Below are 26,411 nucleotides of genomic sequence, written 5' to 3'. Positions count from 1 at the left end.
CGGGGCGGGCGCCTCGCACAGCGGTCCTTTCCCGTCGCCCGGGACGTCACGTCGCGCCCGCCTCCCCGGGACATCACGCCTCCCCCCCGCCAGGCTGTCCTCGCCTCCTGCTGTTCTAAAGTTGCGTCTCGTACTGCAGGGACCTGGCGATCGAGACACTGAAAACAGCTCTGCCCTGCAGGCGGGACGTGTGGGAAAAAGTCAAAGTAATCTTTGAAAAATCACCTCTGAATACTTAGGAGAACGCCCTACTCCCCAACTCAGGTCTTCCTAGACGCCCGTCTCTGGGGTCGAATGTGGCCCGTCTATCCTGGGGGGGGCTGGGAAACGCAGCGAACACGGCCAATCACCAGGCCTCTTTACGCGCGCGTAGTCAAAAGTCTAACTGGCTATTGGCCAACACCGTTAAGCCCCGCCCCGCAGCTTCCGGTGCGCGTCCTTAAGCCCGCGCCCTGGCGCCGCTCCGGCCTTTCGGCGGCGGAGCCAGGTTTCGGGAGGTCGGCCTGGCCGAGGTCCGCGCTCTTCGCCTCTCGCCCGCCCCCTCCTTCCCCCAATAAAGCGTTGTGTTCCAGCCCCGTGTCGTGTGTCGTGTCGCCGCCACGCGCTGCTTTTGAGCCCCACCCGCTGGTGCCACGCGACGTGGGCAGGTGGGGGGGTGCTACCCCGTGGGTTCCGCAGCGTGTCCGGCTCTTGGCCCGGCCCTTCCGCGACCCGGCGGAGAAATCACTGCACGCTGCTCGAGGGTCAGTTTGAGGGAAGTGTTTTAATGGTACAACTAAAATGACCAAATAAGGGTTCAGATATCTTCTCCAATATATTAATCTCTCCGAAGTCAGGTTCAGGCAAGGTGCTGCTTGAAAACCCCCAAGCGGCTCCGACCACGCGAGGGAGGGTCGCGTTGGGGCACTTCGCAAGCAGGGTACGCGATTGGGGCATCGGCCTCGTAAACTAAACAATCTGACACAAATGCACGAATGGAGTTGGCAACATTGAAGAAAGGTCAGCTCTGAGATGGGATGTTGCGTTGAGCAGACTTGGGCTTACCGCCCCGGACTGTAGGTTTCCGTTTGGGCCGTCAGACAAGGAGGCTGCCCACAATGCTCCCAGACCAGCCAGACTAGCCCAGGGAGTGGACTGTGCCTATGTTGGGGCACTCATGACCCAAAGATGCCCTGGGCCCACCTGCCTGCTCAGGGGCAGCCCCGGCAGGTGCCTTGTCTGTCTCAGGACCTCACGAGAAAGCCTGCCGACCTCACTGTGAAAGACCTGGGGTGGTTCTATCTCGCTCTGCCTGATGTTCTCCTACAGCCCCGATCCCTGCTCTGGCTATTAGTGTGTTCTGTAGCTACTTGCTTCCAAATACACAGCGTGGAAAGTAAGTTGCTATGCCCACCTCTTCATCACCCAGGAAAGGCTCACAGGGTCCTGCCTACAGGCACACCAACCTCTGGGGGTGTGGAGGGCATGCTTGTGTTCTGCTGCACACTGGCTGCCAAAGAAAGCTTTGGAGGAGTTGAGGCCCGGGAGGCTTCCGGGTGTGCAGCTTTGCTCCTCATGTGCTCATCTGCGGCCTTACACACCGGCAGATGTGAAGAAGCCGTGGTGTGGGTCACCATGATGATTCTTCTGGTCTCCTCTGCCAGGTCAAAGCTGTGCAGCAGGCAGTCCAGACACCTTCCCTGGATGCCGGGGTGACACCTCACAGTGGCATGGGCACCAGCAGGCAGAGGCAGAAGTAGTTCTTGAGAGACGGCAGCTGTGGCACGAGTGGAGGCCGGCACTAGAGCACAGATGGTGGCCGAGAACCCACGCTCCAACCTGGTCTCATAATGCTGGGAGCGCCCCTCACCACTCCTCACAGCTGATGAGCAGCCTCTGGAGGTGGGTCTTTCAGGAGGCAGGAAGTCGAGCGAGGGTCCATGGCTGAATGCATTACAGGGATATAAACATCGTCCATGTTTGGCATGACAAAAACTTTCTGCAGGGAGACAGTAAAGAACAGCCATGGGGAAGGATGCCCTGCCAGGCAGGCACCCCCACTACTCTGACTTTCAGCAAGTACATTTGGAACTTTATACCCCAAACGGGTTCCTGCAACCACCTGAATTGCGGAACCACACCAGTGCCTGTATATAATCATCCAGTAAATCAGCTCACAGGCAGTAAAATCAGTCACATGAATTGATAAATACTCAACATGAATTGAGGATAGCTGGCTGAAGCTGCCCACATTTCCAAATTACATATCCTTTTAAATCCTAGCAACGCAATGTAAGCTTTTTTTTTTTTTTTCAACCCAGAACCAAAGTTATTTCATAAAATCTTTTTTTCTGAGTTGGGTCTCACTGTGTCACCCAGACTGGAGTACAGTGGCAGGCTCGCGGCCACCACCATCTCAACTTGCTGGGCTCAAGTAATCTGCCTCAGCTTCCCACGTAGCTGGGACCACAGGTGTGTTCCACCACGCCTGCTTATTTTGACTTTTTTCGGCAGAAACAGGTCTCACAATGTTGCCAGGCTACTCTAGATTTCCTAGGTTCAAGAAATCCTCCTGCCTTGGCCTCCCAGATTGCTGGTATAGACGTAAGCCACTGCACCCAGCAAGAGAAATCCTTCTAGAGAACACCCAAAGGATAGTCAGAACTGGCAGTAATGGTGCTTTGCCTGTATCTGTTACTTCATACGTGAATTTCAGTCAGCAATGCTGTGACAAAGGCACAAATGAAAAGCAGGTCGCTGTTGGCGGGGTGAAGCAGTTATCCTTCAACTGCCCAGCCCACATCCAAAGTACCAGGCGTCAATCTCTGCCCCTCTTCTCTGGGTCCCTGTAGCCCTGTACCCCTATAAAAAGGATGACTCCCAAATTCCTAACACAGGACCCAGGGTTATAAGAAGGGAAAAACTGAAGGCATGAAAGCATAGGGTCTTTCTCCTAACTAGGTTCAAGGTATTTCTCCACTTGGTGATAATGTTACACTTTTCTAGAAGTTGGTTATCAGTTATGTTTAATCTCTAGCTTTTCTTTCTTTCTTTCTTTTTGGTGTTGGATTCTCACTCCATCACCCAGGCTGGGGTGCGATGGCACGCTCACAGCCACCAGCCTCGACATGCTGGGTGGGCTGAGGTGATCCTTCCACCTCAGCCTTCCAAGTAGCTGGAACTATAGGCACACGCCACCACGCCCAGCTCTCTGGTTTATTGTAGAGATGAGGTCTCACCAAGTTGCCCAGGCTGGTCTCAAACCCATGGGCTCAAACAGTCCTCTCATCTCGGCATCCCAAAGTGCTGGGATTATTGGCGTGAGCCACCACGCCCTGCCAATCTCTAGCTTTTAAATAATACAATTTTTTTTTTTGAGTTGGAGTCTCACTCCATTGCCCAGACTGGAATGCAGAGCCCTCAACCTGCTGGGCTCCGGCGATCCTTCTGCCTCAGCCTTCCAAGTGGCTGGAACCACAGGCATGTGCCACCACGCCCGGGTAATTTTTTTATTTACTGTAGAAATGAGGTCTCACCAAGTGGCCCAGGTGGGTCTTGAACCCGCGGGCTCAGGCAATCCACTCACCTCAGCCTCCCAAGGCACGGGATTACAGGCTGAGCCACCAAGCCCAGAATAATTTTTTTTTTTTAGTTGGATTCTCACTCCGTCACCCAGGCTGGGGTGTAGTGGCATGCTCACAGCCACCGCAGCCTCGACCTGCTGGCTTCGGGCAATCCTTCCATTACAAAGTAAACAGTCTGCTAATCCATAGAATGTTGAAGGACAACTATGCCTCCAATATCTGACACAAGTTTGATGGGAATAGCTCATCTCCCTTTGCCATTACCTTTGGTGGCAGAACACAGGAGACAGGCTGGAGAATAAGCTTCGGCCTAGTAATCTCCAAGACTACACTAGAAGCTACCGGGGAGGGACAAGCTGACTTGGGAGGTGGCACCTGGCACACAGAAGGGCTTCCATGACTGTTTGTTGAACTGATCAAGCAGCAAGTGAACACCACACAAGGGCCAAGAGCGACGCCCCGACCACAGGCCAGGAGTACGACAGCATACCAGCACGGCACCATCACTCTGCTCTCTGACCTGCAGCTTTTGGGCTTCCCCTGAACACTGTAGATAAGCCTCAGTGTTTTGGAAACATCTAAAATGCTTCACCCAAAGTTGATCAAATAAAAAATCCTCACCACGGACTCTCAAAAGACAATCCTGACCCAGAGGCAGTTTAAAGCCTCGGTTCGACCCAGCGCTCGACTCGGAGTGAACTCCTGGCCAACACCACAGGCTTACCTGAAACTCTTGCTCCAGCTTCTTTTCTATCCAGTCCGTCACATGAACCAGGGTCACCTCTCTCTCCCCAAGTTTTGGGCGAGCTTTTAGTTCCACATATGGTGGCTTCCGGAAGCCATACCTGTTTGAAGAACAGTAGTAACCACAAAGCAAGGAAGCAGACGAGCACAGCAAACACTCCTCATGTACACCGGGCTTTCTCACGTTTTCATGTTCTCTACATACAGCATCAACTGTGATGCCCGTACTCCTGGGTATTGATGGATTTAGAACAGTTCTCACAAACTGAAAAGGCCAAGAAGCGCCACTGGAAAGTCCATGACTTGAGCATCGCCTTTTGGTTTTTGTATCCAATCAAGACCCCGAGTGCCATTATACTATCTCAAGACTTAAAGCTAGCATGGACCAATGTTCTTAGAAATACAATTAAAAAGCCAGGCGTGGTGGCGCACGCCTGTAATCCCACCACTTTGGGAAGTGGAGGCAAGAGGACTGCCTGAGCCCAGGGGTTTGAGACCAGCCTGGGCAGTTTGGCAAGACCTTATCTGTACAATAAATAAAAAAATTAGCCAGGCATGGTGGTGCATGCCTGTGGTTCCAGCTACTTGGAAGGCTGAGGCAGAAGGATCACCTGAGGCAGAAGGATCACCTGAGCCCAGCAGGTCAAGGCTGCGGTGGTCATGAGCATGCTACTACACTCCAGCCTGGGTGACAGAGTAAGACTCGGACTAAAAAAAAAAAAAGAAATACAATTAAAATATCAAATTGGACTGGGTGCAGTGGCTCATGCCTGTAACTCCAGCACTTTGGGAGACTAAGACAGGAAGATCACTTGAGGCCAGGAGTTCAAGGCTGCAGTGAACTATGAGAATCCAGCTCAAAAAAATGAAACACTTGGAAGGCTGAGGCGGAAGGATCGCTGGAGCCCAGCAGGTCGAGGCTGCGGTGGCCAGGAGCGGCCACTGCACTCCAGTCTGGGTGACAGAGTGAGACTCCAACTCAAAAAAAGAAACAAAAATTCAAGTTGCCATAAACGTTTCTAAACACTCTCAATGTTTAGACTTCTCTTCACGGGTAACACAGTTCAGCACTTATCCATGCATCGGGTAGCAGCATCCTTGAGTCCTTTAATTTTATCTCCTACTGAGCAATGGCATTTGTAACTGATAACTCTAAAAGCTTGGCAGTAAAAGGAAGAAATGTGCTATCTCTTACTTTAAAAAAATTTTTGTGTCAAGTTTGGAGGAATGTAGAGTAAGGTAGTACAGTTATTTCTGGATGGTACCCATTTCTCTTTTTCCCAGTTTTACTTTTTTTTTTCTTTTACATTGAAAACATTACTTTTAAAAAATAAACTCTAGCCGGGCTCGGTGGCTCAGCCTGTAATCCCGCGCCTTTGGGAGGCTGAGGTGAGTGGATTGCCTGTGCCCGCGGGTTCGAGACCCGCCTGGGCAGTGAGACCTCATCTCTACAATAAATCAAAAAAATCAGCCAGGTGTGGTAGCGCATGCCTGTAATTCTGGCTACTTGGAAGGCTGAGGTGGAAGGATCAGGTCGAGGCTGCGGTGGCCGGGAGCGGCCACTGCACTCCAGTCTGGGCGACAGAGTGAGACTCCAACTCAAAAAAAAAACTCTAAAAAGATGTTTTTAAGTTATCTTGGGAAATACCAGCATATCATCAAATGGTTAGTCCATTCAAAATCCTCTTCTGATTGTTCCTACAAACCCTTCTGAGCACCAAGAATATGTACTAGCATGTTGGTTTCACTCTATGATAGAACACAGAGTTGTATTTTTGTTATGTACCTAGTCTAGGGTACAATGAGATCTCTTACGCTTATGCCCATTTGACAGGACTGAGACTGTCCATTGAAAACTGTTTGTAGCATGTCCACAGGTGCTTCGAACACACAGCTGGGCCAGAACCAGCTCCTCAGAGGTAAGCACAAGCTCCGGCCTCCCAGCATCCAGGCCCCACCCAGGAAGCCTTACCACCTGCACTCCACTGGATGTGTGGTTGCCAGTTGCAAAGCAGGGGTCACGAGGCACAGATCTCCCCAGGATGGTGTGAGGACAAGCCAGGCAGAGTAAGGGTCTCGCCACAAACGACAGCTGCTGCTGCTAGGGAACAGCTGGTTTCACGGCGGCGGCGACCAGGAACAATCAGCTCACCCCATAAGCTCATGTACTGACCCTAACCTTTCCTTCCATGGGAAGAAGCACCCTCAGATTTGACTTGATCACTCATGGAAGGAGAGACAGTCAGATGTGCAACTAGCATCGAGGGCCCATGAGAAACATGTGGGCGGGCATCTGCCCAGAAGGCACCTTTCCTGCTCTCGAGGAGAGGCAGGCTGGGATTTTCAGGGTCACGCAACAAGAAGAATCGCCCGCTGGCCCTGAGGGCCCCTTACGCACCACACTCGGTCCGTCGGGGGTGGTGGGATATTGACTGCTAAGGTTCCTCTGCATTCCTGTACTTCCACAGTGAGCAACAGGGGCGTGTTGGAGACCTCTTCAATCTTCTTTTTAATGAACTCTGTCTCTGTTGCCTTTTGGAAATATTTTGACTTGGTAATTTTATCCACAAACCGCATAATCTTGCTCGTTCGATGGCCTCCAACGTACCTGCAGTGAGGAGTGCAGAGGAAAGGGTGAGTGCGGGTCTGCCCTCTGACCCATGGCCCTAGGGTCCCCTTGCCTCAGAGCCATACTCCTGCCAGTTCCGACAGGGTCGCTCTGGGCAGGGGCTGTCCTGAGCACTGCACGACCCTGACCTCCACCCACAAGATGGCCGTAGCAGCCCCCCAGTTATGACAATAGAAAACCTCTCCAGACATGGGCAAATGTCCCCTGGGGGGGCCAGTCGCCCCCAGCTGAGAACTGCTATGGAGAAGTTTAGTGCAGACGTTGGATGGAGCCCAAGTCCTGAGCAGGCAGAGCCCTTGTGCAGAGGGGGTTTCTCACCCATCCTCCTCTACCACTCAAGCACTGAACAGCAGTCAGCGACTTGCTGGGGAAACCTCACTACCTCCCCACAAATAACAAATCACACAAGCCGACCAGTACACAAGCCAGGGAGGAGCCAACTGGCCTCAGGATGGTGTCATGCTAACCCAGTGACACATTATTTTCAAAGGGCTTGGAGCCTCATAAAGAAAAATGCCACATCAAGCCGACATGCTAATAGGCCAAGAAAGCAGGCTTTGCATCAGGTCACGTGTACCATGAGACTGATCTAAGAGAGAATGATTGCTTCTTTTTTTTTTTCTGAGTTAGAGTTTCTCTCTGTTGCCCAGGCTGGAGTGCAGTGGCACCCTCACAGCCGCCCCAGCCTCGACCCGCTGGGCTCTGGCGATCCTTCCACCTCAGCCTTCCAAGTAGCTGGAACTACAGGCGCGTGCTGCCACACCCGGCTAATTTCTGATGTATCGTAGGGAGAAGGTCTTGCCAGGTTGCTCGGCTGGTCTCGAACCTGCAGGCTCAGGCAATCCACTCGACCTGGACCTCCCAGAGTGCTGGGATTACAGGCTGAGCCACCGAGCCCGGCCTGATGCTTGCTCCTGGAAGCCCTCGGGCTCCAGAGCTGAGGAAGAGCATATGCGTGGGAACAGTTGCTCTTAAGAAGGCCATGTGGCTAGATTTCAAGCTAGGCACACAGCTGCAGCACCGAAGCCTCGCATGTCTGAGTTCTCCTGGAGGGTTTCAGCAGTGGATCTGTGGACGCTGTCCTGGACAAGTTTCTGCTTCACCGGGCTTCTTTACCATCTGAGTTTCTTCAGCTCACTTTAGATAGCTGGAAGGTCTCTACAGAGAGACTGCTTAAGTGCTCTGATCACTCCACAGCCCAGCAGCCAGAGAGCCCCAGATGATACTCACGGTCCAAAAGGTCAGCTGAGTACCCCACATGTTCAAAAACCCACCAAAGAAACAGCCTGAACGTGGCAGCCTTGCAGGAGCCTGCAGCTCAGCCAAGGCACGTGTGCCCAGCTGCAGAGCAGTGGGCTCCCTGGTGCCAGGGGAGGGGGTGGGGGCGCCCTGTGCTCCTGGAGATCCAGGGCAGCGCTCTCCCTTACAAGCATGCCCTCCAGCTTCTCTGTGCCTTACTCGACAGCAGGAGGAAGCCATATTGGCCCCAGCCCTCATAAGTCAGGAAAGCTCTGTAGGTCATCTTGCTTTGGGCCTGGGATTTAAACAGCCCACTGATGCTGGACGTCAATGCAAAAAGCACTCACTCGACGTGAAGGGGCAGGGAGAGCACAGAGGAAGGAAGGAAGGAAACAGGGCTCGCTTCTGGCCGGTTGCCCAGGCCGGGCGGCTCTAGAATGTGACCACTCACCCTTCCGCCCCTGGGAGGAGCTGCTTGTCACTTGCGCTGGGCTCGGGGGCGTCGTCCTCATCGGAGGAGCCAGCGCTGGAGGACTCCTCCTCGCTGTCGGCCAGACAGAAGGCCCGGGGCCTGCAACTGAGAGGGAGGGTCAGCGCTGTGGCCAGCCTCCTGGGCTTGGCTCACACAGACCATTCCCCAGCCACACCTGTCCAATCACACAGGCGAGGATGGGGTCGTGCCCACATCCCTTGTTCTCTGCAGAGAGAGGAGACCGGATCCAAGAGCCCTTGGATGGGCATGGCAGCCGGAGACTCTTCGGCGCCATGGCCCAGCAGGACCACCCAGAACTTGGGCCCGAAAGAGTCTGCTGCTGAGCATGCGCCAGGATGGGTGGGCTGTGATGTGTCCACACACAATGCAGTGATGCCATCGGTAGTGCAGCCACATGGGACGGTGAATGGAGAAAGCAGAGGGTTAGGATGAGGTGACAGCTCCTGTTGGTGACAGGACCACCCCTCACCAGTGATGGCACATCCAGGTAAGTCCCTGACTCTGGCCAAGTGCAACAGCTCTGATGCTTTCTGACTTAGCCACCCTCAAGTCAGTTTGGACTCAGGATTCCTCCCTGGCAGGATTCTGTATCTTACTCCACACCTATCTCCTAAGGGTCACAGGAAACGCCAATGACCACAGGGTGTAAGTTTCAAGAGACTCTGGGAAGCAACTGACATGTGAACCAGGAAGCTTTCCCGGAAGAACACACATGGGAAGACCACTCTTTTCTCTAAAGCAACCAAGAGCCTCAACAGAGGGCTGCATCCCTCCCTCACCTTCTGTGGCTGCTAGGTCACCAGTGGAGGGGAAGGCTCGAGGGCCCCACTGAGGGCACTGGGGCCCCGGGCCAAGCCTCAGCCCCCCCAGAAAGCAGCTCCCTGGGCTGTGCCTCTGCTTAGAGACTTACCTGGAAATGTGAGTAAGGGACAGAGCAGTCTCTGAACACCTAGAACCACATGGTCACCACACAGGGGCTGGGCATGGTGTCTGATGATGACACAATGACCTGGACAGGGGAGGCCTGGAGCTCAGGCTCTTGCTCACCAACCGCCATCCTTTGGCTCTCCTCTGGCACTGACCCTGTGTACCAGAAGCCCACCAGGACAGTCATCTGCCAACTACAGGGAACTTAGAATCACCAAAGGGCCTGAGGATAGAGCACACATGCTGGTATGGGCTGGAAGGCCCAACAGGGCCCGGGCATAGGGAGGGTCACACTGAAGCCTCCATGCCTGATGCAGAAGCCCGTGTAAGAGGACCCAAAGGTTGTCCACCTGGGCAGGACACGGGCTCCTCCTCACTGGCTCTGAAACGCTCGAGCCAGCACGCCGGTCAGCAGGCTGGATTTCGTGTTAAAGGGAAGCCCCTCTGCAGAAACAGAAGCCTCCTGTCCTTGACCCTGAGATGGCGCCCAGCAGCCTCACCTCCTCCTGCCCCAGTGGGGCTCATGTGCACTTCAGTCACAGAGCCACTCAGTCTCTGGTGGTCAGGCAGCCCTCCCAGAGACTCGGAGTGAACGTGCACGGAGCAAGACAGGGCTCCCCACGAAGCCTGACTGGACCTTGGGGTGAGGAGAGATGGAGACATGATCCCCAAGATCAGACCCCATCTCAGAACCACACACGACCTCCACTGGCGAGACGGCCATGCTCACGGCTCTCGGGCCTCGGCTGCCCCCAGCACCGGCAGCCTGTCCCTCTCCACACGGCCCCAAGGGCTGCCCATGAGGTCTGGCTACAGGGAGGCTGGCGGAGCCTCCACCCTGCCTGTCTCCATTGGTGTACATCACCTGGGCAGAAGCTACCCAGGCCAGGCTGCACTGTGCTGCAGGCCCCAAGTGCGTCCTCCGCAGGACACAGGGCAGGATGTCCCGGGGCTTGCGGGAACAACTGAGGCAATGCCGTGGCAGTTACTGCAGAGCAGACGGGGGGCCTCTGACTTGCCCAGAATCGCACCCTGTCAACACGGACTACGTCTGTCACTTTCACCACCGCACACCAGCTCACGACGGCAGCCTTCCGGCAGCAGCACAAGCTCAGGGTGCACCGTGCTGCACTGTCCCGGGAGGTGAGCCGGCACACCCCAGGCCCAACTGCTCTGGACAGCTCAGGCTATAGACGGGTGTGGCATCTTTTTGGAGCTATCTGAAAGGCTGAGTCCTGTTGAGCTGCTTCTGCTAAAAACCTTTCTCCTAAATGTGTTTGGAGTCGGACATGCAAGAAAAGCGAAGTATTTGATCACTAACACTCTTAGACCAAATATTTTATTTCTGGGTCTCATAACCGCCATCACCTCTGAGGACACCTAGCAGTCTCTCAAAGATCCAAACCATCTACACAGCAGGATAGTTTGCTGTCACTCAGGACAGGTGAAACAATGTCACGGACTCCACAAGTGCTTTTGAGCTCCAAAAGCAGCTTTAAGTGGAGGAAGCAGGGTTAGATTACGCAGCCCTGGGAGGGGTTGCTTCCAGGGAGGCCACGCTCACAAGAATGTGCTAATTTTCCTTTGCTTGAGAGAAATCAGTCCTAGCATCTGCCACACATACACACACGTGCCATGAACTCAACCCAGGCACAGCGTTCACAGCAAGCACTCGGTGCCCAAACCTTGGGGGCGGGGGCGGGGTCACCCTCTGACTCGAGGACGGGCACACTGACCCAGGTGGCAGTGGCGGTTCAGCAGCAAGTCCATGCCTTACAGGAGAGGGGCCACTCGTGTCCAAAGGACATAGACTGTCCCCCAGGCACGCCCTTCCCTTCTTGGGTCAGTTCCCGAAGCTAAGAAACTCGGCTCACTCTCCAAACTGCCCAACAGGCATGTGACAGTGACCGCACGTGACCAAAAGAACTAGGAACATAAAAAGACTAAAGGACACACATGTCAGTGAACACATTTCAGAGGGAGAGCGTCGCCCGACGCAGCACCACAGCATTCAGCGTCTCAGCACCCACCGGCTGCCAACAGGGCAGGCGTGCCTCCTGCAGCAGGGAGGACGTCCGTGGCCCTGCCCCAGTGCCTCCTCAGTGCTGCCTGGAGCAGCCACTGCACGCTGCACGGGGGCCGAGACACACAGCGAGCCAGAGGCCTTGCCACAGGACCCTGGGAGCAGGCGCTGAGCAGAGTAAAGCTCCGGACAGGCCGCCAGGCTGGAAAGAGGCCTGACGCTAGAGGAGGAGTCGGCACCGAAGGCCATGTGCCCTACAGCAGCTCCCCTCTGCGTGGACTCCTCAGCCTCAAGGTGACACCACACGCCCAAGGCGACCAAGATGCAATTCCAGGTCACTTCTGGGATTCAGTTCTGAACCTCAGACTGGCTCTCAGAGGCTCTCGAGGCTCCCAGAAACTGTGAGCTGAGTAGTGCATGTAGAAGCATTTTCGGGAACGGCCTAGGGATCTCAGACTCCCCAAGGGGTCCTTTATGCCCAAAAGGCCTAGGTGTCTATTTTTCTAGGCCTCTTCCTCCCAACTGAAGTAATTTTGGCCTGTATCCTTCCTTCTTTTAAATTTAAATGACAGCCAGTTACACATCAGCATATAATTTAACGCCCTCACAGGAGGAAGCCAAACATTTTACAATAGACTCTTCCAAGAAAAAAATGGTACTTTAGAAATATATTAAGAATTAAGCCGGGCTCGGTGGCTCAGCCTGTAATCCCACGCCTTTGGGAGGCTGAGGTGAGTGGACTGCCTGAGCCTGCGGGTTTGAGACCCGCCTGGGCAATTTGGCAAGACCTCATCTCTACAGTAAATCAAAAAAATTAGCCGGGCATGGTAGCGCGCACCTGTAGTTCCAGCTACTTGGAAGGCTGAGGCGGAAGGATCGCCGAAACCCAGCAGGTCGAGGCTGCAGTGGCTGGGAGCGGCGACTGCCCTCCAGTCTGGGCAGCAGTGAGACTCCAACTCAAAAAATGAAATAAAATAAAATAAAGAATTAAATATGTGACCAGGTGTGGTGGTGTACACCTATAATCCCAGCACTTTGGGAGGCTGAGGCAGGAGGATCACTTGGAATCGGGAGTTCAAGATTGGCCTGGGCAACATAGTGAAGCCCTGTTCCTAACACACACACACACACACACACACACACACACACACACACCTAAATACCACCACATTCCGAAAGCAGAGGATTTTCCTCCCTCTACTGGAGAGGCATGGCTGGCTCAGAAATGGGTCCCTCCTCTGATTAGCTCCAGTGTATGACCTGACTCTGCCTCGTGGGCCACCCGCAGAGCAGTAGATATGGATGCCTATGTGGCAAAGACCCCAGGGACCAGTCTCATGGCCATGCCTAATGCTTAAGACCCCAGCTCCTTGCACGAGGCTTCCCGCCGAGGGAAGCTTGTGGCCCACCGCCACCTGCCCTGCCTGCAGGGGTGTTGCCCTGCCTGCAGGGGTGTTCCCCTGCTAGGGCAGGTTCTGCACTTTGTCTGGGCAGGGCGGTAGCAGGATCAGAAGCTGAATCTAACCAGATCAGGTCTCCAGCACTTTAAACTGCAGACGACTGTGAGGCCTTCCCTGCCGGGAAGCCTCTCTGCACTCCCGACCTCCGTCCTCTTGGGCCCAGGGACTGTGCCTGCATGTTCCAGAGCATGAGGAGGAGAGAGGCTTCCCGTGGCTTCACACGAGACCAGACAGGTGCCAGAACATACAGGACATGAGATGCTACATGGGGAGCTGACAAACACCACTCACCAGAATGCACCAGTCCAGATTGCCGTATCCAAACACATTTCCACAAACAGAAAAAGGAAAGGAAAATAGCACAGATACAGGTTAGATGGATTAAAATAGGAACACTCCATTAGGCAACTTGGATACATCAGAATGAACTAGGAGACGATTCCAATGTGTAGCCCGACTCCCCAGCCTGCTAATACCACACGTGTGAAAACAAGCAGTAGGTCGGTTCCATAACTCAGCTAAAATTCAAGAGCCAGCAACTCATTTTACACCATGAGGAGGTGGCTCTTGTGGCATTTTCCTGTCATTGCACTGCTGAATCCATGCAAAGGGTGGAGAGGGAGAAGCAGTCTCTGGTTAACTTTGTTAATTGGTAGGAACTATAATATAATTTAAATTTACAGTCAGAACAGTCATTCTTAAAGAATGTGGGATGTGAAAGTTCCAGCTTATCCACCCTAGGCATTTAAGAGAAAAAAGTCAAGCTTCATTAATTATCTCGCTATTTTGGAATATTTATTTAATCAGACAAACCTTGGGCAGCAGATGCACTATCTCCAAAGAGAGGCATTTACTAATAAGCAAATGGATTGTGATATTTGGGAAAATGCTTCACAGAACACTTTATGAACACCCCTCCAGCTTCAAAACAAATCAGCTAATGACCAGTAATTCTGGCTTTGTGATCGAAGTCGACGGATCCCTGGGGACCCTGGCCCACTCCACATATTGCTGTGTGTGGCTGGAAGTTGAAGGCAGAACTTCCTTTTTTTTTGAGTCGGAGTCTCACTCGGCCGCCCAGACTGGAGTGCAGCGGCCGCTCCCGGCCCCTGCAGCCTCGACCTGCTGGGCTCCGGCGATCCTTCCGCCTCAGCCTTCCGAGTAGCTGGAATTACAGGCGCGCGCTACCACGCCCGGCTCATTTTTCGGTTTATTGTAGAGATGAGGTCTCGCTGCCCAGGCGGGTCTTGGACCCGTGGGCTCAGGCCATCCACTCACCTCAGCCTCCCAAAGGCACGGGATTACAGGCTGAGCCACCGAGCCCAGCTAGAACTTTCTTAATGGTTCTATTCACAGAGCATTTTATTGCTCAGACGAGTGTGCCCTGCTTGTCTGAGGCGTTGATGCTTTCTGGGTAATCATTACTGCGTGCACCACCGCCAGCACTGAGGACAAGGGTGCCGTCACAGCACAGCGGGGTGGGACTCGGGTGGCTGGGGATGAGACACTGGGTCCAGAAGACTCTGCAGACACTCACTCAACAGCCAGGGCTACACAGCAAACCTGCCTCAAGGACTGCAGGGAGAGGTTGGCCCCTGGGGTGGGATTAGTAAATTCAGAGATGGCCCCTTACCCTTCTTTGCCAATTTCTCCAACCTTCAGGGCTTCAACAAGAGGCTCTTTACCTAGTTTGGTCAAATTCATTTTGGTCTCAAGAGTCATCAGAAAGGACCCATTGTAGGACATTTCCAAATCGATCCAGAGTCCTGGAGAAATGGTGAAAAGACAAAGTTTTATTCCCCCAAAACAACATATAAATGACAGTATAAAAACTTATATTTTAAAGTGTCCAAGGAGACACCACAGTGGTGGTCTACACAGCTGTGCTAACAGAGGCGAGAGGATTGTGAGTGTGCCACACTGGCAGTGCGTGCAAGAAGAGACCATGGGAGGGCGAGCACGTGGTGAATGGCCACCACCTCAGTCTCCATCACGTGGTCACAGGGAATCCATACACATGGCACACTGCGAAGGTCCATCCTTGGGCTTCTCCTTGTATTCAGTAAAAAAAAACACACCAGCAGAGGACAGGGCCTCATCAGGCAAAGTCAGGACAAGGTGTGCTGTGGCATAGACAGCCGCACAGCAGAGGAGTGGGCAGAGATGGTGCCGCAGGCTGGACTGCTGGCCAAAGTCACAGATGACAAGCACTGTCCTTCTTAAGTTATCTAGGACTGGGGGTGGGCACGGAAAGTGGTTCCAATTGGGTTGGGTCTCAAAGGAATAGTGACAACAACTTGCAGAACCTTCCTTTTTTTCTGGAAATTGCCTGGTAAAGGAAACAAAAGAACTAACTTTCAATTCTGAGGATTCTCCAGACAGTCAGGTAATCACTTTGTCCCTTAATTTAAAAGCCTCCTCCTTAGGAAGGACGCTGAGGCCAATGAGACGAGGCTTCATGGGATTTCACTGGGCCAGCCATGGACTAGCAGCCTAAATGCCAGGAGGGGCCACCTCAGGACCCCATTCTACCAGGGGAGCCTGTGACTGGCCAGTAAGACAGACTGAGATTCTCCGGACTCAGAGACCCAGGGTATTCGTGGGCTTTCAGCCAAAATGGGATCCTTCAAGTGGGCATTTAAGCATTAGTAAACCTTTGTAGATCCTCATATGAAAAATGACAACATCTGAAAGGAAGCAGGACATTAATCACAGATGGCACATTCTGCACGCGATTACAGACAACGCCCCCCTCTATGGCGCTGCCACCGGCCAAAGCAGTGCTGACCCTCCTCACTGCAGGCAGAATGATTCCATTTTGTCTTCAACGAATTCTCTTACCATAATTGGAGGCAGTTACTTTGTATGAGTTTGATTAAGTGACATGCAGATCAGCTGCTACTGTTTTCTTTGTAGCAACACTCACAAAACTGCCTTATTGCTTGCTTATGTTAAGCAGTTAAAAACCATTCATTAGCTTGCTCTTCAAAGGTACCATTATTGGAAATAAAGGGTCCCTCTGCCTTAAGACATTTAGTCCTTAGTCATGTCCAGTGGAAAGGGGATTAGAGCAAAAGGCTAGGTAGTAATAGCTTGTAAGCTCAATATAAAAAGAGATATTTATTATTATATAATAGCTCCAGCTTTAATTTAAAAATTAACAGCCTCAAACTAAGTGGTTACTATATAACAAACATAAGTATTTCTTTTGAAATTCCTAGCCCAGTGTCCAATAAATATTAGTAGCATGTATTGCCTTTGAAAACTGACATATTAAAGACCCTGGAATTTTACTTCTTACAAGTAAAGGTTTTGCTCATCTGTTTTCGAAACGAAGGGACACGGAGATAGTCAGTAAACTGGTGGTCACGCCCCAGTGATGTGTAGTTCGAACAGGGTCCCTTCCAGGAGCAGAGAAGAACACCACAGGAGGCACACAGAGCCCAGTCACATGGACTGGGCTTGTTGCCCTGAAGCTTCCCAGCCTCCTCCTCTGCACAAGGGAGACCGTGGCTCCATGAGGGTTCCCCAGCCAGGCAGCTTCCCGTTCTATGCGGCACCCTCTGGAGTGAATGCAGCCACAGTGTGAGGACGGGACGTGCGCTCTTCCACAGGCACAGCCCAACGCCACTGCGTCAAGACGAGGTTGTCCAGGGCTTGTCCTGGGTGCCCTTGGTCACACTGGGGCTCGTCCTGGGTGCTCTTGGCCGTGTCAGGGCTTGGATGGGAGACGCTTCTTTTCAGATGCTGCTTTCCATCTACACTGACCAGGGCAGGGAAGTTGGTCCCGAGAGGTTCCTGTGATGCTCGGGTGGTAATACTTCGGTCCCCGCACTGGTTGAAAGCACTGGCACTGCAGGTCCGGGGCAAGAGCATACATGTGGGCACTGACAGCTGCAGTCATGACTGAGGGCACCTCTGGAGACAGACAAGGCTCCCCTGAAGGACACGGAACATTTCCACAGAACCTGAGACCTTTCACTGAAACTCAGGCTGCTATCTGGGCAGCTCAAAACAGGGCAACCCCGGCACAGCCCTCTGTCCTGGGGGATACACGGCGACTGTCTGCAGGCTCGAATACACGCAGCAAGCCGTCCCGGTCTGAAGGGTCCCAGTCAGCACACTTGCCCCTGCTGACTCTGCGACACCCTGGGTGCTGCTCTACTACTCCTGGCCCCAGGTGTGGGAGACGAAAACCACCTGACAGAAACAGGTCTCCCCAGTCACCACAGCAAGGTTTTGCTAATGACAAAGCAACGGCAGCAGCTACCTCTGCAGGCTTCCGACATGCAGGCTGGCCCTAAGCATCGCCCACTTCACCCTAACCCTCACCACAACCAGCAGGCATGCTCCTGCCGCCAGCACCCAGACGGAGGAAACTGAGGCGGGGAGTGGCCAGTCTCTCCATACAGGCCCGCAGCTGCCCCACACGCCATGGCTCATGCAGAGCCAGTGCTCCCAGCCAGCCTCTGGCCCAGGACCAGATGCTGTGGAGCAGACCGCAGGTGGGGCTGTGGCTGTCCTATAAATCTCCCCCGGGCTTTGGCTCCCACACACACGGTGGGGCAGGCTAGGCAATCTCACAGCCCCTCAAGTTCGCCCAGTTCTTTGAGGGTTTGGAAGAAGAGCTGTACTTTCTAAGTTGATTTTTCCTTAAGAAAAAAGATCGGGGAGAATATACCAACCATACCAAGAAGGTAACCCTAGCTATCGGATAGGAAACATTTTCCTTTTTCCGAATCTTTCCATTTTCCCTACAAAAATATTTGTCAAACGAATGAACGAGTGAGCAAGTATCACCCTAGCAGAGTTGACAAAATGACCTGAAGGAGCTTAGTGCAGACCCGGGAGGCGGGATGGAGAGGCCAGTGCAGGCAGGGCAGCAGAGACAGCTCTGGGAGAGAAAGGTGGAGGCCACCTAGGCAGCAGGTAGAGGTGGGCTCCAGGCAGCACGGGGAATGGGGAGGGGCCAGAGCTGGGGTAGGAGGGCACAGCCCATTTCTAAGGGACAGATCTGGCCCCTCTTCTGGCCACCTGCCACTGGGGGCATGGGCTGCCCACGGAGAGGCGGTCAGCCCACTTCAGTCCCGACTCCAGAGTCTCCAGGCTGCCCTGGAACCCAGTGGGCCAGACGACACTCCTTTGTCTGGGTGGGCTCTGCGGGCTCTGGGCCTGGAGTGCCGCAGAGCCACTCTCCAGCAGTAGCATCCAGGCGGTACCCACAGAAAGCTACAAGGGTGGACGCTGCCTGGGCGCCTTCGCGTGTCACCCGCGGGTACCCAAGCCGCACCCACAAGACGGTCCTGTGAGATAAGGAGGTGCGGCGGGGAGGGCCTGCCTGAGGCCACCAAGTGTGACCCGGTGGCGCTCCGGGGCGGGCGCTCAGTGTCGGGGATGGAATCGCCAGCTAGCGGCGACACGGTGCCACCAACAACCCAGTCAGTCAGAAACCATCAGGAAACACACGGGATGTGGGAGAGCCACTCCTTGGGGCTGGCGAAGCCTCACATGACCTCAGCGGCATTCCTGGGCGAGCCGGGCTTTTCAGTCGTTCTAGCTAGTCACTCAGGTTTTGAGCTCCCTAGGTGGAAAAGCTCCTGCAGAGCGGTGGAATTCAGATGTCTGTTTCCCAGCAGCACAGAGGCACACGCCTGGCTTGATCCAACTCGAAGACCCGCAGGCTTTCCATCTCCACCATTCCTCTCCTGAGCAAGGTCTCCTCCCTTGGTGCACATGCAGGCAGGTCTCCGGCACTGGCCCTGGAAGGAGACAGCTGAGCCTCTGTGGATCAGAAGCTGGAAGCGCTTTAATCAACACAGGGAAGCGGCCCCCCGCCCCCAGCTCCTGCCTGGGGTGAAGTCAAGACGTGAGACTTAGGTTCGGGGTGGATTTTACTCAAAGTCCGACCACAGCTGCCCTGAGCGGCTGCAGAGTTCAAAGCCTTCTCAGAGCTGCCCGGCCCCATGGCGGCCCTGCTCCCCTCTCCTTGGGAATTCCTATAAACCCAGCAATGGACAGTCCTGAGACAAAGACGGTGCCTGCATGAGAAGACAGGGCACACACATGGACTGTTTCCTCCTTTTAGCCGACTCTCAGGAGGTTTGTCTTAGCTGATCATTTGCCATCTTGGTAATACGCTAGTTCCTTAAGAGCCAGGAGCAAAAGGCAACAGAGAGGCTTCCACGTCGCAAGAGAAAGGGCAGCTCCTGTGTGCCCAGACAGGGTGAAGACCCCAATTATGCCACCAACACACTCAGGAGGTAGCTTCTGGAACCTCTCACGGGTTAAAAATACTCTAGCCAAACCACTTGCAAGAAACTGAAGGACTTTCTAGTTTTACTTTCTGAACCAGAAAAGACCAAACCCAGAAACGCGCAGATCCCTCAAGGTGCATAACTGAGGGGTTACAGGGAGCTCAACAAGCAGCTGTCAGGTGGGCTTCCGGGTGTGCAGACAATTCCTGGTCTCTGATGTGATGTTGGCATGCTGATGGGCTCACGGTCAGCCCTAGAGTACTGGAGAGATCTGCTCACCCTGGTGCCTGAAGCCTCTTTTCACATTTATAGCCAGCGTCCGTGCCAGCAGAAACGTGAGTCCACGCGACACGACTCAAGAGCCATCCCACAGAGCAGAGGGAAAGCAGCCCCCATGGCCCCACATCGCCAGCAAGCGTTCATATTCAGGTAGCTCGCCCCTTCCTGGAAGCTGCCGTCCTCCCCACCTTGCTCCTGGCTGCCAGGAAGAGTGCCAGTATGGTTCCGTGGCTGGGAGGGGCTCGTGGGTGAGGGAGGCTGGGCACAGGAGTCAGAGTCCTCCTGGCGTGCTCCTGGGCTACTCTTTCTACCTAGATCATGCCTCTTTTTAACCAAACTCCTACACATTGAATGTTCTTTGTCAAGGTCCTTTAAAAGCCATTTTACTGTTTATGTGACACAGGAGACATGTAAATCTTTTACCTCATCATAATTTTGTGTGAACTCTCCATCCTCATCAACTCTCTTCCCCCATCCACAAGAGAGGGTGGGAATATTGGTCCTAACACGTGTAGAGAATCCAATCTCAGAGCTTTCTGGCAGCAGAGAGCCCTACTCTCAAAGTCCTCCCTCTGAAAACAGCATGTTTTCACTTCGCAGACACTCGCTGAGCACCTACTCGGAGTGGCAAGGGACACAGAGAAATACAACACGAAGGACAAGAAGTCTGACCTGGAAGTCAGGGTGCCGCTGGGAATACACACCAGAAGGGGTGAAGCCACTGCATCCGAGGGGGCCAGGAGAGGGGGTGGAGCTGAAATCCAGCCCTCTGCCTCAGGCTGGCAGTGGCTGCCACCCCTTCCAGCAGCCTGGAACACCTGGGACACTGGAAGTCTCAGGAGGGAGCCCAGATTTATTTAGAATCAGTTGCAGACAGTGATCATTAAGAAGCAAAGATGGGTCAGGCATGGTGGCTCACGCCTACAAGCCCAGCACTTTGGGAGGCCAAGGTGAGAGGACTGCCTGAACCCACAGGTTCTAGACTAGCCTGGGCAACTTGGCGAGACCTCATCTCTACAATAAAAAAAAAAAAATTAGCTGGGCATGGTGGCGCGCACCTGTAATTCCAGTGACTTGGAAAGCTGAGGCAGAAGGATTGCCTGAGCCCAGAAGGTCAAGGTAGTGGTGGCCGTGAGCGTGCCACTGTACTCCAGCCTGGGTGACAGAGTGAGACACCCACTCAAAAAAAAAAAAAAAAAAAAAAAAAAAGAAGCAAAGATGCTCACTGTGAAACAGGGTGGCTATAAAGGCTTTCGACCCTCCAAACACAAAGCCTTGGTCCTGAACCCGCAGTACTGGAAGTACTTTGACACAGAAACGGACCATCTCTCTCTAGGACCAATGAGGAGTTACCTTGGTGATCCACGTAAGGCTTGTAGGCCTGCAGGATTTTTGGCACAGCCACCCCCATGTCCAGTTCCGTCAGGGTGAGCTCATTCATGAAGTAAGGGAGCTGGAGGAAAGAAACAGCCAGTGAGACTGGAGTAACCTCCTAGCCACACGGAGACGTGGTCTCGGCAAGGCAGTGGTCATGGCTTGGGGGACACATCACCTTGCGAGCCAAAACAGGCTGCAGACTACGTGCCAGCCTCGGCCTCCAGAGAGAGGCGTGAATGGCCAGGTCAGTGCCTGGCTCGAGGGGGCTCCACTGAAGAGGCAGAAGGCGGCATGGCAAGGCCCATCCAGAGAGGGTCCCCGCGACGGAGACCGTGAGGCGGGTCGCGCACTGGGCACGTGTCTGTCTTGGCTAAGGTGGCAGGGAGGGCTCCTCTGCGGCTGGCATCCCTAGACCCGCTGCGCAGGAGCGGCCCACAGGGAGCTGCTGCCACCCAAAAGCTGCTGAAGCACGGACCACAGGGGAACAGGAAATCGCTCCATATCTAAGAGGCAAACTGATCACGTGCTTTAAAATCCTTGAAAAACGTGGCTTTCCTCATCCCGCGCCGGGCATTTTCTGCCTGCTGCCATCCACTCTCGACCCTGCATGGTGGGTCTATGTGAACTGCGCCCATGGTCTCACTTGCCCTCTGGCCTCTGGCTGGCCTGGCCAGTGGGATGCGCCAATGGGCAGGGAGTGCGAAGCGCCCAGAGCAGAGTGTTGCTGGGTATCTGTCCACTCCCTCCACTGGAGGCTCCTGGGACACAGGCAGCCTCTCCTCACAGTTGTCCCCTTCCCTTCCCATCCCTTCCAGGAACTGCCCCTGCCCCCTGGGGAGGGTGGCAGCTGCCCCCTTTTGCTGGCCTCTCCTTAGCCGCGCCTTTCTTAGTCTTCCCTCAGACAACTCTCCTGTCGGGTGACTCATGGGAGCATGTCACCTACTTCCCGCCAGGCCCCTGACTCACACACTCCCCAAACCTGTCCTCGGGGTCTGTTCCACCCGAAGTAACATCGGAGGCCTAGTCAGCATCATGATCAGACATCCCTCCTTCATCCCAAGCCTTGAGAATCCAAGCATCTGTATTTTCTCCACCTGGATTTAGGTGTGTGTGTTTTAATCTTACTCCATTCACAATTTTAGCGGAGCTCTGGATGTCAGCTGGGGAATGAACGTTCAGGTGGACGGGACATGCTCAGGTGGCGGGTGACAGAATCTGTGCACAACTGCAGCGGCATTTGCTGACACAGGCACAAGAGGCCCAGGACCACGGCGAGCCCAGGGCTGTGTTCGAGCAGCTGGCCAAGGCCAGGGGCATACTTGCTCCTGGGGCGGAAGCTCAGCTAGTTGGGCACAAGCCTGCTCATCTACAGCATGATCGTCCCATGCAGGTGACAAGGCTGGCAGGGAGTGCTCTACGTGGCAGGCCTTCCAGGGAAGCCAGGAGAGTGAGATCTGGGTCCGGACAGCCTGGGTTCCTCCAGGTACTACCTCTCTGTCGGTCTCTCCCCTGCTGACTAGCTGTCAGCTGACACCCACCCCTCCTCGCCATTAGGTTGAGGTCTGGCTCCTCTGAGGTGTACGAGGACATGTGGTGGAAATAGGGTTTCTGGCAGGGGTGGTGACAGCGTCAGGATCTGACAAGACCCTCGGCCTTCCTGTCGTCCACTCCAATGCCAGCGCCTCCTCAGGTCTGTGAGGTGTGTCATGGGCAGTGTGGCTCAGGTGGGGTCAGAGGGCGTGGAAGTGTGCTGTGCTGGCAGTGAGGGACAAGGCGCCCATGTGGGCCCTGCCCCTATGGGATCTAGGCCACACATCTCACCCTAGCCTTTTAGGACTTCTGACCTCACAGAACTAAAGGGAGTTTAAGGCTGTGGACTGTAAGGTCTATGGCCAGCAAGAAGAGAAAATGACAACAGAAGACTTTCCATCAAAATTCTCAGGAGGCGGCAGGTGCTCCAGCAGGGGGCAGGATCCCACCTGAAGTTGACACGCCCTGCTTTCTTTCTGCATGCTGCCAGCAACAGCAGCCCTCCTGCGCAGGAAAGGTCCCAAGACAGTCTCTCAGCAAAGAGCAGGGCCACCCGCCCTGTGCCTTGACCTGGGAACTCAAGCCCTCTATTGTTCTCACATGGGAACAATGCGGGTTGTGGTCATTGCATCTTTGGCACAGAGGGCTGCAGTTGCTCAATGCTACCCCGTGGAACTGGTTGGCAGAAGTGGGTTTGACCCTCAGCCTACTTCAAGAACCCAAACAGGCTGACACCTGGCAACGGAGCTCTCCCAAGACCCTGCCCCGAATTCTGCCTTGAAATCCGCTCTTAGGGCTCAGAAGGCAGTCCCTCTTCATCTGGGGCTGGAGAAGGGATGACCCTGGCCTGCAGGTGGCAGAGAGCTTGCCAGAGCTTGACTAAGCCAGGAAAAGCTCTGTTCTTTCCCCCAAGGAATGACAGAAATCACACCAAAGCCCCTCCATGTTCCTTCTTATCTAATTTTACCATAGCTCACAGTTTCTTAATATGAAGTCCTAGAAAACTCTGCAGTCATGAGCAAAATTTTCTGCCAGTATGTGTTTTCTAGGGAAAGGACCCATAGGGTTCTTCCTCTCAGACGTGTCTGTGATCCAGAACACTTCAGGGCTGATGACCTAAGCTACTGACCCTGTAAGTATTTAGTGAAGACGTGGGGACCAAAGTGACTCTTCTCTGGCTGGGTCTCTCTTTATCAGGTCAAAAACTTACTTCTAAGGAACTTCAAGATCCTCCGAATAAGGTCTTCTGGTTAGCAAATGGGTCATTTGGGGACAGTCACTTAATGACGGTCATACTTAACACACATTAAGCTCTCTTCCAAGTGGCCCTTGATCGGTACCAGGAGTGTTTCCTCAGCAAAGAGAGAACCCAAAACATACCATCAGGGCAAAAAGTAAAAGTCAAACACAGACACATGTACAGCGCAGTGCTAACTCTCCCAGCTTTGAGAGGGAACACAGGCTGGGAAGGAGGTCTCGAGGAGTCCAGCGTCTTCCTCGGTGCAGGCCCTAAGAGGTCTTACATAGTCCTGTATCTTTCCCAGTGTGTACCAAGAGGTCTTACTTGTTCAGGGTCTTCCTCAGAGTGGGTACCAAGAGGTCTTACGTAGTTTGGTACCTTCCTCAGCATCTCTCCTATGTAGCCTAGACCACTGTGGGGCTCGGTGGGCGTAGACACACAATTTGAATTTGTTTCTAGCTTAAAGGAAACTGAATTATACAAAACAAATCAGATATAATAGCGCACATTTTTCTAAGCCAATTCTGGATTATCACCTAACATGGATAACAACAAGGGCAACACGAGAAACAAACAGACATGTTCACCACATCCCCAGATACAGTTATTCCTAAAATCAAGGTCAGTCTGTGGTCAAGGGCAGATGTGCTGCTTGAGAAGCACTCAGGCTTAAACCAAATCACTTTTCACTTAGAACATGAGAGTACAAAACTTCCAAAAATTAAGAACCGTGGAGAATTAGAAGCCTCGTGTGGAAAGCAATACCTTTATTTTGCTGAGTTTCATCTGGATCTTCTTAGACACCAAATCAGACCAGTATTTCTCTCCCAAGAAGTCCCAAAATATTCTTCCGAGCAAGGCATTCACCCAGGCTTCCTGTTCTTCCTCCTCAGAGGGCAGAGCCACTGGCAACTGGCAAAAGAAAAGGGACCAAAATTAGCCAGAAAGCAACTGGAAAAGACAGGGGTTTATTGTATAAAGTCACTGAAGGTCCCTCTCTATGGCAGTGGGAGACAACGCGGGTCTTACTTCTTCCCTATAAGGGCCAAGTCCCACGTTGTGTTGAACAGGAAAAGAGAGAAACAAAAGTCGCCATCACAGCTAACACCTCCCCTGTGTGTTTCCTTTTCCGACCAGCCTTCCTGTGAGACAGCTAATAGTTCATATGATTAGCTCAGCCAAGTTCCCCTGCCCCCAGACTGGCTTGGAATCAGCAATCTGCATCAAAGTCATATCTGATCAAATGTCTGCCCATCCTTCTTGCCGCTACAGCCTGGATGTGGCTGCCAAGCTGGGCCTCATCTGGGCAGAACCCACAGCTTCCTGATGGCCAGGATGCTCAGAGCCAGCCTGGTCATGGTGAGGTCAAGATGCACCCGGGAGGCCTGGGTAGCCCCCAGACACTGATGTGGTTTCAGGCCCCCTCAGGAATGCAGTGGACAGGCTGTCTCAGAACCACAGAGCGGACCAGAGAACACAGCTCTCAGCTGTCCCCACCAGCCTCAGCCAGTGGAGCCGGCCCCTCGCTTCCGTTTCACACGACCATTCGAAGCGCCTGCTGTCCCAGGCGCACCCATCTTCAGTGTCCTCAGCAAGGTATCAGACCATGGACCTGGCCTGAGAGGGTCAGGGTAGGACAGAGAAGGGGATGCAGCAGCAGCCCCCATGGAGGGTGCTGGGAGGCTTAAGGGGTTAGTGCAGACAAGGACCTCAGGAGCATAGCAGCGGCTGTTCCTGCTGTCCATGTTGTCTCTGACCTTGTGCCAGTTCACGACACACACCTTCCAGGCTGCCACAGGACACCCAGAAAAGACAGGGCCTTTCCTTCCATTGTGGGGACAAGAGGCCCAGTTCCCAAGGGCAGCTGACTCAGAGCCCGGCTCTCTTGCCCTCGACCCACTCTGTCCTGTGAAGGGGGCCTTGGGGCAGCAGACATTTTCCTGCACGGAGGTCTCTAGACCACAGTCTTGCAGAAGCAGTGAGCTTTGGAAAGACAAGACTTAAAAATGCAGAAATCTGTGGCTTCTGTAAACACATCTGCCTTGCCCCACGGGCTGGCAGCAGCCATGATACATGTGTGTGTGGTCACACACCTGGCACTTATCACCATACTTCCCACCTGCCACACCCCTTGTCCTGGGTGACCATGACTGTGGCCTCATTGCAGCTGTGTGCCTGGGCCGGGGGCACAGTCCACAGGTCGCCAGGAACGCATGGACCTGACACCCGCAGGTCTGACTGCTTGTGTGTGCCCCAAGGTCTCCGACACGAGGCTGGGCGCAGTTGTTCTAGAGGCTGGTGCTCTCCCATCACCAGCTCAGGTGCGAGCAGAGTAGACTCCACATCCACCCACTAGTCTCTCTCCAGGGCCCGGGCTCCCTTAACGTTTTTCAATCACATGGCACTGTCTGTGGGGGAATACTGTATGTTCTAGGAGTTCTTCAAACTGGAGTGTTTCCAAAGATCTTCCTTAAGAACGTCAGTGAGTCTCATTTAAAAAAAGGAAAGCTGGTTTAAAAAGAATATATGCTGGTCATTCTACTTCAGAAGACATGGGTCTGCCTCTCCCTTTGTAATGGCTGTGGGCTATTCGTTTCTTTTCCTTCCCTTCCTTTCTCCCTTCCTTCCGCCCTCCCTCCCTCCCTCCCTCTGT

At 53.7% G+C, this 26,411-nt stretch overlaps 1 protein-coding gene across 3 annotated transcripts in view; it reads right to left on the bottom strand.

Annotated features, from left to right (window-relative positions):
• Positions 1-744: 744 nt before the first annotated feature.
• The window catches only part of TEX2 (testis expressed 2), a 60,976-nt gene continuing 35,309 nt past the window's right edge, over positions 745-26,411 (bottom strand). Inside the window, exons 5-11 of one of the 3 annotated variants that reach the window (XM_008060443.2) lie at positions 24,524-24,670; positions 20,965-21,064; positions 14,712-14,844; positions 8,627-8,752; positions 6,706-6,915; positions 4,288-4,408; positions 745-1,978 (exon numbers count right to left, since the gene is read on the bottom strand). In XM_008060443.2, the coding sequence (XP_008058634.1) occupies positions 1,856-1,978; positions 4,288-4,408; positions 6,706-6,915; positions 8,627-8,752; positions 14,712-14,844; positions 20,965-21,064; positions 24,524-24,670 (960 nt within the window). In that variant the 3' untranslated portion in view covers positions 745-1,855. The remainder of the gene's footprint in view (positions 1,979-4,287; positions 4,409-6,705; positions 6,916-8,626; positions 8,753-14,711; positions 14,845-20,964; positions 21,065-24,523; positions 24,671-26,411) is intronic. The other 2 variants (XM_008060444.2, XR_504461.2) reach the window with 2 other exon arrangements.

This window comes from Carlito syrichta, unplaced genomic scaffold (genome assembly GCF_000164805.1).
Source record: "Carlito syrichta isolate Samal-C Ts95f unplaced genomic scaffold, Tarsius_syrichta-2.0.1 Scaffold304626, whole genome shotgun sequence".
NCBI classification, from domain to species: domain Eukaryota; kingdom Metazoa; phylum Chordata; class Mammalia; order Primates; family Tarsiidae; genus Carlito; species Carlito syrichta.
The sequence above is the reverse complement of the archived record's forward strand: the minus strand, read 5'-3'. Positions and strand labels throughout refer to the sequence as shown.